We start from the raw sequence: 14,346 nt of genomic DNA on the forward strand, positions 1-14,346 counted from the left end.
GGCGGGGTGACCCTGACGGGGGGTAAGGGAGCGGGGTGAACAGTGTTGGGGGTAAGGGGGCGGGATGAGCCGTGTTGGGGGTAAGGGGGCGGGGTGACCCTGACGGGGGTAAGGGGGCAGAGTGAGCCGTGTTGGGGGGTAAGGGGGCGGGGCGAGCTATGTTGGGGGTAAGGGTGCGGGGTGAACCATGTTGGGGGTAAGGGGGTGGGGTGAGCCGTGTTGGGGTCAGGGGGCGGGGTGAGCCGTGTTGGGGGTAAGGGGGCAGGGTGAGCCGTGTTGGGGGTAAGGGGGCGGGGTGAGCCGTGTTCAGGGTAAGGGGACGGGGTGAGCTGTGTTGGGGGTAAGGGGGCGGGGTGACCCTGATGGGGGTCAGGGGGCGGGGTGACCCTGATGGGGGTCAGGGGCGGGGTGAATGTTGCTGAGGTGTGGGTATTGAACATGCTGCGGGTTGAGGGAGTTGAACACTGTTAGATGATGGTAGAAACACTGTTGGGGTTGAGGGGTGTGAAGACGTCTGGGAATGATGAAGAAGGATGAACACTGTTGGCTGAGGGGGTGTGATATACCAGGAGGTGAGGAGCGGAGTTGTACCTTTCCACAGGAGGGGATGTGGGAGTGAACACTGTTGGGTGGCGAGGGGAATGTGAAATGTTATGTGCTGAGGGGCTTAAAGATTGTTTAAAGTTCTGGGAGGAGGGTCACCATGGATTGAGAGACTGAATGAACTGAAGGAAGACCCTAAAGGGTGTGGTTGTGTTCGAATTAAAGGAGTAAATGGCAGATGAAGTCAGAGTCAGTGTCAGACACACCCTTTGCAGCCCTGGTTGGGATTCCAGGGTTGGAACACAAAGGTCAAGGCTGACACTCTAGTGCAGTGCTGAGGGAGTGCTGAACTGTCAGAGGTGCTAACTTTTGGCTGAGACATTAAAACAGTCTGTCTACTGAACTGGGTGAGTAGAGAAGATCTCGTGGCATTACTTTGAGGAAGGTTGGGAAGTTCTCCCCACTGTCATTTCCTCCACAAGTAAGTGAGAGGCTTTGCATTGACACCAATTTGTTCAGGGTGAGAGTGTGGTGATGGTAAAGCACAGCAGGTCAGGCAGCATCTGAGGAGCAAGAGAGTTGACTGAATCCTCATTCCCGATGAAGGGCTTTAGCCCAAAATGTCGACTCTCCTGCTCCTCAGATGCTGCCTGACCTGTTGTGCTTTTCCAGCAATACACTCTCGACTCTAATCTCCAGCATCTGCAGTCCTCACTTTCACCAGTTTGATTGGGATTTAAGAGAGGTAGCTGGCTGACATCAGGGGAAGCATGAGGAAAGCAGTTTTCATACAATGAAATACTTCTAAAGTGTTGTCATGTCGGAGCCAAATTGTGCATAGTATACTCTCAGAAACAGTAACGTGATCATAAGACATTGGAGAAGAAGTGGGACATTCGGCCCATTGAGTCTGCCCTGATATTCAATGAGACCATTGTTGATCTAATCATCCTCACCTTCATTTTCCCGCCTTTTCCCCATAATCCTTCATTCCCTTACTAATGAAAAATGTGTCTACCTTAGTCTTGAATGCCATAGGATACCTATAGTGTGGAAGCAGGCCATTCACCACACCGAGAGCACATCGACCCTCTGAAGTGCATGCCATCTATCCCTGTAATCCTGCATTTCCCAAGGCTAATCCACTAGCATGCACATCCTTGGCCATTATGGGCAATTTAGCATGGCCAACCCATGTAACCAGTACATTTTTGGTCTGTGAGAGGAAACTGGAGCACCCATGGGAAACCCAGGCAGACATGGGGAGAATGTGTAAACCCCACGCAGACGGTCACCCAAGACTGGAATCGAACCCACCTCCCTGTGCTGTGAGGCAGCTAGCCACTGTGCCGCCCCATTATATACTTACTGACCCAGCCTCGTCAGCCCTCTGTGGTGAAGAATTAACCAGGTGACCTGCTTTAGTGATGTTGATGGACGGTTAAATAGAGCCATGGGATCTTCCACATCCAATTGAGAGAGCACACAGATTTAACATTCGTCCAAAACACATGCAGTAATACTGCACTCCCTCAGCACTGCAGTGGAACATTGGATTATGTGCTCAGGCCTTGTGAAACCTGCCATCATAAAGAAATGGGTGTTTCCAAGTTCCCTAAGGCTCTGTCCAGTAAAACAGGTATTAAAATAGCAACATGAGAAGCTTACCTGGTTGAGCACTTGAACACCAGTCTTTGCAGACCTATGGCCGACTACATGGCCATGAATACAGGGCTTCTTTCTCCTATTTAGTGGCTGCCCAGCCAGGATCAGTTTACAAGGTCATGTCATCAATTCTTACCACTCTTTGGTCAGAATGTGTGTGGAATTAAGGACGCTCCACAGCAGCCTGGGAGGAGAGAAGGAGCGAGGACAAACCTGCCCTGGTTACATTTTAGCTTCCCCTTTGAGAGAACGTTCGGACTGGAACAACAAACAGGGCTCTTTGGGGCTGAACGTTGGAGAGAGAGTGTAAATTCCGTTGCATGAACTGCCCGAATTAATAACCGTCAGAAAACATAATCAACTCCACACAATGATTTCTCTTTACTCGGCTTCACACCAAGTTGAAGGTATTTTAAACAAATTCACTGCTATGTAAGCACAGTGTTTCCCTCGAAGTTCGCGCCTGCGGCCTGTTCATTTACTGACCTGTATAATGAGTGTTTAGAGCTCCTGCCCAGTGTTGACAGTAACAAACACTCTTGGAGACCTCACGAGTGTTTGAAAATAAATCTCAGCCACTGAGGAATTGTAACAAATTGGACCTGTTGGAAAAATCTACTCAGATAGGTCTGAGAGAAACAAAGCATGATTTTGGAGTTGGGCAGTGAGAGGCTGAGAGCTGAGTGCTGAACCCTCCCTGTGGCCTGCAGCTGCATGAATTAGACTTGTGGACCAGGTTTGTTGACCCTTCCCTCCATCTCTGTTACCTCCTCCTGCCGCATTATCCTCCCAAGATCCTGGTGCAGTTCTTCCTAACTCTGGCCCCTTGTACATCCTCAATTTCCATCATCCTCCATCCGTAGTCATGCCTTCAGCTGTTCACGCCGCGGAAGCAGACCTCTGTGTGTCTCTTTGTCTCTCTCCTCCTTTGAGAGATGGGCCAGGCTTTGCATAGCCATGAAACGTAGTAGGTTTCCTCAGTCAGGGAGCCTTTTTGTATGTATCCAGCAGACTAAAAAGATGGGGCAACATGTTGGCTCAGTGGTTAGCACTGTTGCCTCACAGCACCAAGGACCCAGGTTCAATTCCAGCCTCAGGTGACTATCTGTGTGGAGTTTGCATATTCTCCCCGTGTCTGCGTGGGTTTCCTCCGGGTGCACCAGTTTCCTTCCACAATCCAAAAGATGTGCAGGTCAGGTAAACTGGCCATGCTAAATTACCCAAAATGGTAGTTGCATTAGTCAGGGTAAACATTGGGAAGGGGAATGGGTCTGGGTGGGTTACTCTTTGGAGGGTTGGTGTGGACCTGTTGGGTCAAAGGGCCTGTTGCTATACTGTAGGGAATCTAATCTTAAAAAAACGAATTGTGAGATACATAAACAATGAAAAAAAAATTAAATAAAGTTGCATTAAAGCAACAGGATGAAAACCATTTTTAATGAAAGCAAAAATCTGTCAGCCCCATAAGCCAATTGAACCTTTCTATTGACAAATCACTGAACTATCTTCTCTCCATGTTCCTTCACTGGAACAGGAGCAAGCCATTCTGCCCGAAACCTGTGCCGTCGCTGGATTAGATTGTGGCTGATTTCCTGGAACATCTCCTGTTACGGTCACATCTATTCTAAGTGTCCGTCTCCTGCCTGCTTTCCCCACAGGTCATTCACCTTCAGACCCTATAGCATCAGGGAATGAAGACGGCACACAGTGAGGCCATTCAGGCTGTTGCATGGTTGTCATCTGCAAGAGCAAACAGCCAACCTTTTTCAAATAAGCCTGGACATCTTTTTGTTTCTTATTATCCAGTTCTCTTTTGACCTCCGCAGTTGAATGTTAATTGTTCTCTGTGTAATTGCTTTCTCCTCACTTCACTTGTGCTTCTTCTTGTTAAATGATGCTCTGGTTGTTGTGCCTTTGTGTGTTGGTGTAGATTCTCCCTCTCTATTCTGTCTGGACCCTCCCAACCCAACCACCCTGTGGCTGAACACTTTAACTCCCCCTCCCACTCTGCCAAGGACATGCAGGTCCTTGGCCTCCTCCATCGCCAGACCATGGCAACACGACGCCTGGAGGAAGAGCACCTCATCTTCCGCCTAGGAACCCTCCAACCACAAGGGATGAATGCAGATTTCTCCAGTTTCCTCATTTCCCCTCCCCCCACCTTATCTCAGTCCCAACCCTCAGACTCAGCACCACCTTCTTGACCTGCAATCTTCTTCCCGACCTCTCCGCCCCCACCCCCTCTCCGGCCTATCACCCTCACCTTAACCTCCTTCCACCGCCCAACGCCCTCCCCCAAGCCCCTCCTCTCTACCTTTTATCTTAGCCTGCTTGGCACACCTTCCTCATTCCTGAAGAAGGACTTATGCCCGAAACGTTGATTCTCCTGCTCCTTTGATGCTGCCTGACCTGCTGCGCTTTTCCAGCAGCACATTTTTCAGCTCTGATCTCCAGCATCTGCAGTCCTCACTTTCTCCTACCCTCCTGTTTATGTCCATGCAATCTCCTCTCATTACTTTTCTTGTAAGGAAGTGTTTAGTTTTTTTGTCTGCTGGCTTGGAAAGCTGCAGAAAATGACACGAGAGTAACATCCCTTATGGTTTTAAAAAAACTGTACGAATCACATCGTGAGATTACCCCCCACATGATTGAGCACCTCTGACCACGATCGTCTTTGCATTTCCGTTTGTCAACAGATGAGTATGTCTCGAAAACTACCGACTGTAAAGCATGTCATCTTAGAGTCATAGAGATGTACACCATGGAAAAAAACCCTTCAGTCCAACTCGTCCATGCCAACCAGATATCCCAACCTAATCTAGTCCCATTTGCCAGCACTTGGCCCATTTCCCTCTACACAGAGGGTGGTGTGTGTATGGAATGAGCTGCCAGCAGAAGTGGAGGAGGCTGGTACAATTACAACATTTAAAAGGCATCTGGGTGGGTATGTGAATAGTTGTTTTAAGCAGGAATTATGTGGAAATTCCAGAAGGGATGCAGTTGGTCAACTCTAATGAAAGGATGGTCAAAAGGTAGATTGTACTGAGATCAAAAATTGGAACCTCCCATTTCTTGAAACGGTGTCAAAGTCTCTGCTTTGGGTTTTGTTTTAGTGGAATGCTATGCTTCCTGGTGAACAATACTTGTGATCTTGTACCTATTCCCTTGCACCACCTTCTCAACTAGGGATGGGCAATAGATGCTGGCCCAGCCAATGATGAGTGAATAAAAAAACATGCAAATGTGTTTTAGTTTTGTTTGGAGCACTGGGTTAGGGGATTTCAATGAGGTTTTGGATTTTTCCCAGGAAAGTTGGCTTTAAGCTGTGCTACCCTGTCATTGCAGATATCACAGCTGATGCCAGAGAATTGCCGGGAAGGTTTGACTGAGGCGGTTCTGAACCGTTACAACTCCGACAAGCCATCGGTGTACAGCTTCCCGAGCTCCCAGGGCACCTACGTGTCAAGTGTGGCCTCAAGTGGGACCTCGGCCGCAGCCTCATTCTTTGCAAGGTAAGGACGTGCCCCCTTGATGTAAGAGTGGCCGTGTTTGCGTAAGAAAGGCAGAAAGTGCTAGAGAAACTCAGCAGGCCTGGCTGAACCTGTGGAGAGAGAAACGGTTAACGTTGTCAGAATTGGAATCAGCTCATGGAAGTTTGCCTGTAACGTGTGCTGAGATATACAGACCAAAACAGACGTGAGGGTCATTCACCTCTGCATCATCTTTGACTCTCTCACTTGTCCTCGGATTTTACATCGAGTCACTGCCTCGAGGAAAGATGCAGCTATTTTATTCAGAAATTCAGCCGGCTAATTTTATTAGAGTCACAGAGATGTACAGCACGGAAACAGACCCTTCGGTCCAACCCATCCACACTGACCAGATATCCCAACTCAATCTAGTCCCACCTGCCAGCACTCGGCCCTTATCCCTCTAAACCCTTCCTATTCATATACCCATCCAGATGCCTTTTAAATGTTGCAATTGTACCAGCCTCCACCACCTCCTTTAGCAGCTCATTCCATACACGTACCACCCTCTGTGTGAAAAAGTTGCCCCTTAGGTCTCTTTTATATCTTTCCCCTCTCACCCTAAACCTATGCTCTCTAGTTCTGGACTCACCCACCCCAGGGTGTCTATTTATCCTATCCATGCCCCTCATGATTTTATAAACCTCTGAAAGGTCTCCCCTCAGCCTCCGACGCTCCAGGGAAAACAGCCCCAGCCTGTTCAGCCTCTCCCTATAGCTCAAATCCTCCGACCCTGGCAACATCCTTGTAAATCTTTTGTTTTCAAATTCTGCGTTTGCCAAGAGCCCGGGGCAATTTGTATGAAGACGGTGGTTGAACAGTGACATTGTTACAATGACAGAGATTAAAAACAAGAAGGCAATCCTAAAAGCAGAACATAGGAGGTTAAGAAGCCAGCTGAAAAGTGGAACCACAATGGTCGTGATTCCATGCTTGTCAAAGTAGAAATAGCAGGATATCTCACGGTTAAAGAGGTGTGAGGGGTTGGGTTTTAGATTCCAGGGAGCAGCACAACCTGATGGGTCTGATGCTTAGTGGGAGTATTTGCTAGAGTGGTTGGGAGAGGTTTAAACTAAATGGGCAGAGCAATGGGAACCTATCCAAGGAGTCAGAGGAAGAAATATCAAGGAAAAGAACAAAACACAGAAATGGGAATGAGAAGTGATAAGCAGAGGGCTCAAGGGTCAGAATCAAACAAGGAGTGCTAAAAAGTCAAGCCTTAAAGCTTTATATCTGAAGGCATTGAGCATTTGAAACAAAGGGGATGAATTAATCATGCGTATAGATGTAAATAGGGACGATATAATTGGGATTACAGAGGCATGGCTGCAGGGTGACCAGGGACAGGACTGAATGTCCTGAGATATTCAGTATTTAGGAAGGGCAGACAAAAAGGAAGAGGCAATAGAGTTGCATTACTGGTTAAAAGAGGATATAAACACAATATTGAGGAAAGGTATTAGCTCAGACAATGTGGAATCTATGTGGGTAGAACTGAAAAATACTAAGGGCAAAAAAACACGTGTGGGTAGTATATAGACCACCAAATTGTAGTGATGATGTTGGGAATGACATTTAATCAGACATGCATGCGATAAAGGAAAATCTGTAATTATGGGTGACTTTAAACTGCATATAGAATCCCTACTGTACAGAACAGGCCCTTCAGCCCAACAAGTCTATACTGACACTCCAAAGAGTAACCTACCCAGACTCATTCCCCCTGCCTTAAATTTACCCCTGATTAATACACTTTATCTACATCTCCATGAACACCAAGGGCAATTTAGCATTGCCAGTTCACCTAACCCGCACATCTTTGGACTGTGGAAGGAAACCAGAGCACCCGGAGGAAACCCATGCAGACACGGGGGGAATGTGCAAACTCCACACAGACAGTCGCCTGAGGCTGGAATCGAATGAGGGTCCCTGGCACTGTGAGGCACCATGCCACCCAGTATAAATTGGGTGAATCAAATTAGTCACAATACTGTACAGGAGGAATCCCTGGAGTATATGCAGGATGGTCTTCCAGACCATTATGTTGAGGAACCAACAAGAGAATGGGCCAACCCAGAGTAGGGTGTTACGCAATGAGAAAGGAATAATTGTTAATGTAGTTTGTAAACCCCTTAAGGATGAGCAACTTAATATGGTAGAATTCTTCATCAAGGTGGAGAGGGAGGTTGTTGATTCTGACACTAGGGCCCTGAATGTTAATAAGGGAAACTATGATGGTTTGAGGTTGGAGTTGGCTGTGATGGATTGACAAAAGTTACTGAAAGGAATGACAGTGGATTGGTATTAGCAAACACTCAAAGAGCAAATGGGTGAGCTATAAAAATTGTTTATTTCTGTTTGGCGCAAGAGTGCAAAGAGAACAATGGCCAAACCATGGCTTATAAGAAAAATTAGATGCAAGAAGAGCCAGTAGACATAAGGATTGAGAACCGTTTAGAAGTTAGCAAAAAGGATCAGGAGAAGGGGAAAACAGACTGTGAGTGTAAGCTTGCAAGAAATATAGAAATGAACTAAATGTTTCTATCGAAATGGAAAGAAAAGAAGATTGGGGAAAACTAATACAGGTCCCTGAAAGTCAGGAACAGGAATTTTTGATGGAGAACAAAGAAATGACTGATAAACTCTATTCATACTTCTGCCTTCACAAAGGAAGACACAAATAACGCACAGGTCATTCTGCTGAAGCGTGCGTTTCTTTAACAAGAACTTGCTTTCACGCCAATGTTGAGTTTTGGACACTTTCTAAAGCACATAGTTTCCAAACGAGTGTTGGCTGTAACGTGATTACATCGTCAACACTTTAAGCGCTGTTTCAAAAGTGCGATCTTTCTAAAATGCGGGGTTGCACAAAAGAACACAACAATCACGTTATAGAAGAACTATCTGTACTAGAAATAATGGGGAACACAGTGGGAGGGAGGAACTGAAGAAAATCTGTATTAGCAGAGAAATTGATGGGAATGAAGGCTGATAAATCCCTATGGTCTGATAATCTACATCCCACAGTACTTAAGGAAGTGGTCCTAGAAACCGTGGATGCATTAGTGGTCATCTTCCAAGAGTCTTTAGACCCTGGAACAATTCCTACAGATTGGAAGGTAGTTAATATAACCCCACTATTTAAAAAAGAGAGATAGAGAGAAAAAAGGGAATTATAGACCAATGAGTTCTAGAACAGTAGTGAGGAAGATGCTAGAGTCCATCACCAAGGATTTTAAAGCAGAGCACTTAGAAAGTAGTGGTAAATCAGAAACACACAGCATGGATTTACAAAAAGGAAATGATGCTTGATAAATCTACTTGAATTCTTTGAAGGTGTAAGGATAATTAAGGGGATCTGTGGATGTGGTTTATTTGGACTTTTAGGAGGCTTTTGACAAAGTCCCACATAAGAGATTAATAAAATTAAAGCACATGGAACTGGGAGCAGTGTATTGGGATGAATAGAAAGTCGTTTAGCAGACAGGATACAAAGAATAAGAATGAAGGGTCATTTTCTGAATGGTAGGTAGTGACTAGTGGGGTACTGCAGGGATCAATACTATAACCTTAGCTATTCATAATATATGTTAATGATTTAGCTGAAAGAACTAAATGCAACATCTCAAAATGTTCAGATGACACAAGGCTGGGTGGAAGGTGAGCTGTAAGGAGGATGCAGAGATTTTTCACACAGAGGGTGGTTTGTATGTGAAATGAGCTGCCAGAGGAAATAATCGATGCAGATACACTTACAACATTTAAAAGATGTTTGGACCAGTACATGAACAGGAAAGGTTTAGCGGGATATGGACAATACATGAGCAGATGTTCGGAAAACCTGGTCAGCATGGATGAGTTGGGCCGAACATGCTGTATAACTCTATGGCTGTCTGACTCCATATTGCAGCGTGATTTGGACAGGCTGGATGAGTGAGCAAATGTATTTCACATGAAGTTTAATGTGGATAAATGTGAAGTTATGGGTTTCGAAGAAGACGGTAGATATAACTGTTGCGGTTAAAGGGATGAAGGCTCAGGATTATCGGATTGAACTCGATGATCAGCCATCATGATAATAAATGGCAGAGCAGGCACAAGGAGTTGGATGGCCTGTTCCTCCAACTCGTATCTTCTATATTTTTATATTTTTCAAAGCAATCAAACCATGTACTACACAGGACATTTCTTTTAGTCTGTGGCCCCTCCCAAGCACCTTCGATTCTGTCTCTTCAATTTGCTGAATTCTTGAACATTATAGAGTACACTCTCCTCATATGCTGACAGAAGTATTTGTTGATGTCTGTGCGGTTTCATTAGAACACACCTTACAATTTGAACAGACTCTGCTCTTCCAATAGCTCAGATGTTTCTTTCATCAGTTTCCCAATTGTTATTTCCAGGGAAATGCTCTTATCGCTGACTCCATTTTACTTTCTCTCCTAGTGTTGGATGTATCTGTGCTACGGTAACTGTCCCTCAGTTGATCTCCTCCCCTTACATTGAAAGATTTATCGCATTTCAGTGCGCCAAACTAATTCAAGCTGAATCACCCTGTCAGCCAAGAAACACTGCTTTGGGATGGGCAGTGGCCTAGTGGTAATGTCAGTACATTAGAAAGTTGCAGGCAGCTGGGAGAGTTTCAAATTCACTGAGTAAAATCTGGCATAGAAACATAGTCTCAGTAATTGTAACTGCAAAATGATCATTGATAGTCACAAAGATAGTCCCATATGTTTCACTAATGTCCCTGAGGGAAGGCGATCAGTTTGTCTGGCCGGCCTCGTGAAATCACTGAGCAAACCACTCATTCTGGGGGAAAGAGGGTCAAGAGGACCAAATGCTGCCAAGGCGAGTGAAAGTGGCATGCTCAGGATTTCCCCATTACCCCACACTGATACTCTCCCCATTCCCCCACACTGATACTCTCCCTATTTCCCCGCACTGATACTCTCCCCATTCCCCCAAACCGACACTGTCTCCATTCCCCCACACGGATACTCTCCCCATTCACCCGCACTGATACTCTCCCCATTTCCCCTCACACTGATACTCTCCCCATTTCCCCTCACACTGATACTCTGCCCATTCCCCCACACTGATATACTCCCCATTCCCGCACACTGATACTCTCCCCATTCCCCAACACTGACACTCTCCCCATTCCCCCACACTGATACTCTCCCCATTTCCCCTCACACTGACACTCTCCCCATTCCCCCACACTGATATCCTCCCCGTTCCCTCACACGAATACTATCCCCATTCCCCGACACTGATATTTTCCCCACTCGCGCCACACTAATACTATGCCCATTCCCCCCACACTAACACTCTCCCCATTCCTCCACACTGATATCCTCCCCATTCCCCCCACACTGATATTCTCCCCTTTCCCACACACTGATATTCTCCCCATTTCCCCACACACTGATACTCTCCCCATTCCCCACACTGATACTCTCCCCATTCCCCAACACTGACACTCTCCCCATTCCCCAAGAATGATACTCCCCCCATTCCCCCATACTGCTACTCTGCCCATTCCCCAAGAATGATACTCTACCCAGTCCCCCACACTGATACTCTGCCCATTCCCCCACACTGACACTCTCCCCATTCCCCCACACTGATACTCTCCCCATTCCCCCACACTGATACTCTGCCCATTCCCCCACACTGACACTCTGCCCATTCCCCCACACTGACACTCTCCCCATTCCCCCACACTGATACTCTCCCCATTCCCCCACACTGATACTCTGCCCATTCCCCCACACTGACACTCTCCCCATTCCCCCACACTGATACACTCCCCATTGCCCCACACTGACACTCTCCCCATTCCCCCACACTGATACTCTCCCCATTCCCCAACACTGACACTCTTCCCATTCCCCCACACTGATATCCTCCCCGTTCCCTCACACGAATACTCTCCCCATTCCCCGACACTGATATTTTCCCCACTCGCCCCACACTAATACTATGCCCATTCCCCCCACACTAACACTCTCCCCATTCCCCCACACCAAGACTCTCCCCAATCCAAAACACTGACACTCTTCCCATTTCCCCACACTGATACTCTCCCCATTCCCCCCACACTGATATTCTCCCCTTTCCCACACACTGATACTCTCACCATTTGCCCACACTGATATTCTCCCCATTTCCCCACACACTGATACTCTGCCCATTCCCCCACAATGATACTCTCCCTATTCCCCTACCCTGATACTCTCCCCATTCCCCCACACTGACACTCTCCCCATTCCCCAAGAATGAATCTCCCCCCATTCCCCCATACTGCTACTCTGCCCATTCCCCAAGAATGATACTCTACCCATTCCCCCCACACTGATACACTCCCCATTCCCCCACACTGATACACTCCCCATTCCCCCACACTGATGCTCTGCCCATTCCCCAAGAATTCCTCTCTCTCTCAGCGGAGCAGTTCACTCTCAGCAGAGCAGGTAAGGGCTGTTTGGCAGTGGCTGCTTGAAGGCTCGGTGACGTTTGTTTAACGGTTTAAATTTGAAAGTTTTTTTTAAAAAAGCGCGGAGCGGACCCGGAAGCTGGTGTAGCGCAAGCTTACCTGGGTAGGTTTTCCCTATAAAGGCGCGCAGGAGAGGAACCCGAGGCACTACAGGGTTAGTGCCTCCCACCTGCCCTCCTCCTCTAACCTAATAATAAGACCCGTTGTGGTAAGCAGGTAAGTGCTGCATTTTGCTTGTTCTATTCTTTAGACCTAGTTTTTTTTTTAAAAGGTTACTTTTAGAGGGATGGCAGTGAAGGCAGTGCAATGTTCCTCTTGCAACATGTATGAGGTGAGCGATGCCATGGTCGTCCCTGCTGATTACACTTGCAGGAAGTGCACCCATCTCCAGCTCCTCCAAGATCGTGTTAGGGAACTGGAGCTGGAGTTGGATGAACTTAGGATCATTTGGGAGGCAGAGGGGGTCATAGATCGGAGCTTTAGGGAAGTAGTAACTCCAGAGATTGCAGACAGATGGGTGACAGTGAGGGGGACTGGGAGAAAGCAGCCAATGCAGGGACCCCCTACGGCCATTCCCCTCAAGAACAAATATACCATTTTGGATATTTGTGGGGGGGAACGACTTACCAGGGGTAAGCAATGGGGTTCAGGCCTCTGGCACGGAGCCTATCCCCGTTGCTCAAAAGGGAAGGGTGGAGAAGAGCAGAGCAATAATTATTGGGGACTCGATAGTTCGGAGCACAGATAGGCGGTTTTGCGGGGTGAGAGAGACTCACGTTTGGCATGTTGCCTCCCAGGTGCAAGGGTACGTGACGTCTCTGATCGTGTTTTCCGGGTCCTTAAGGGGGAGGGGGAGCAGCCCGAAGTTGTGGTCCACATTGGCACCAACGACATAGGTAGGAAGAGGGGTGAGGATGGTAGGCAGGCTTTCAGGGAGCTAGGTTGGAAGCTCAGAGCTAGAACAAACAGAGTTGTTGTCTCTGGTTTGTTACCCGTGCCACGTGATAGAGAGTCGAGGAATAGGGAGAGAGAACAGTTAAATGCGTGGCTACAGGGATGGTGCAGGGGGGAGGGATTCCAGTTTCTGGATAACTGGGGTTCTTTCTAGGGAAGGTGTGACCTCTATAAACAGGATGGTCTACACCTGAACCTGAGGGGCACCAGTATCCTTGGGGGGAGGTTTGCTAGTGCTCTTTCCGGGGGGGGTTTAAACTAACTCTGCAGGGGCATGGGAACCTAGACTGTAGCTTTAGGGTACAGGACCTGCATTGTAGGGAGGTTAGGAACATGGCATCAATCTCGAAGGAGGGTGCCTGTAAACAGGAAGGTGGCTTGAAGTGTGTATACTTCAATGCGAGAAGTATACAAAATAAGGTGGGTGAACTTGCAGCGTGGGTTGGTACCTGGGATTTTGATGTTGTGGCTATTACGGAGACATGGTTAGAACAGGGACAGAATTGGCTGTTGCAGGTTCCAGGATTTAAATGTTTTAGTAGGGTCAGAGGTGGGGGTAAAAGAGGGGGAGGTGTAGCATTGCTTGTCAAGGATAGTATTATAGCGGTGGAAAGGACAATGGATGAAGACTCGCCATCAGAGGTAGTTTGGGCTGAGGTTAGAAATAGGAAAGGTGATGTCACCCTGTTAGGAGTTTTCTACAGGCCTCCTAATAGTCCGAGAGACGCAGAAGAAAGGATTGCGAGGATGATTCAGGAGAAGAGTGAAAGTAATAGGGTGGTTGTTATGGGGGTCTTTAACTTTCCAGATATTGAGTGGGAAAGCTATAGCTAGAATACGTTAGATGGGTCGGTGTTTGTCCAATGTGTGCAGGAGGGTTTCCTGACACAATATGTAGACAGGCCAACAAGAGGTGAGGCCATACTGGATTTGTTTCTGGGTAACGAACCAGGCCAGGTGTTAGAATTGGAGGTAGGTGAGCACTTTGGGGACAGTGACCACAATTCAGTGACTTTTACTCTAGTGATGGAGAGGGATAAGTGTGCACTGCAGGGCAAGAGTTATAGCTGGGGGCAGGGAAATTATGATACGGTGAGGCATGACTTAGGATACATGGCTTCAAGGGAAGGGCGCATTCGATATGTGGAGCTT

General features: G+C 47.4%; 1 protein-coding gene across 1 annotated transcript in view; it reads left to right on the forward strand.

The window, feature by feature from the left end:
• Nucleotides 1-14,346, forward strand: part of kif26ba (kinesin family member 26Ba) — a 391,129-nt gene that overhangs the window by 125,124 nt on the left and 251,659 nt on the right. Inside the window, exon 4 of the mRNA XM_060831283.1 lies at nucleotides 5,554-5,720. Coding sequence (XP_060687266.1) covers nucleotides 5,554-5,720 — 167 coding nt within the window. The remainder of the gene's footprint in view (nucleotides 1-5,553; nucleotides 5,721-14,346) is intronic.

Source organism: Hemiscyllium ocellatum, chromosome 10 (genome assembly GCF_020745735.1).
Source record: "Hemiscyllium ocellatum isolate sHemOce1 chromosome 10, sHemOce1.pat.X.cur, whole genome shotgun sequence".
In the NCBI taxonomy this organism is placed as follows: domain Eukaryota; kingdom Metazoa; phylum Chordata; class Chondrichthyes; order Orectolobiformes; family Hemiscylliidae; genus Hemiscyllium; species Hemiscyllium ocellatum.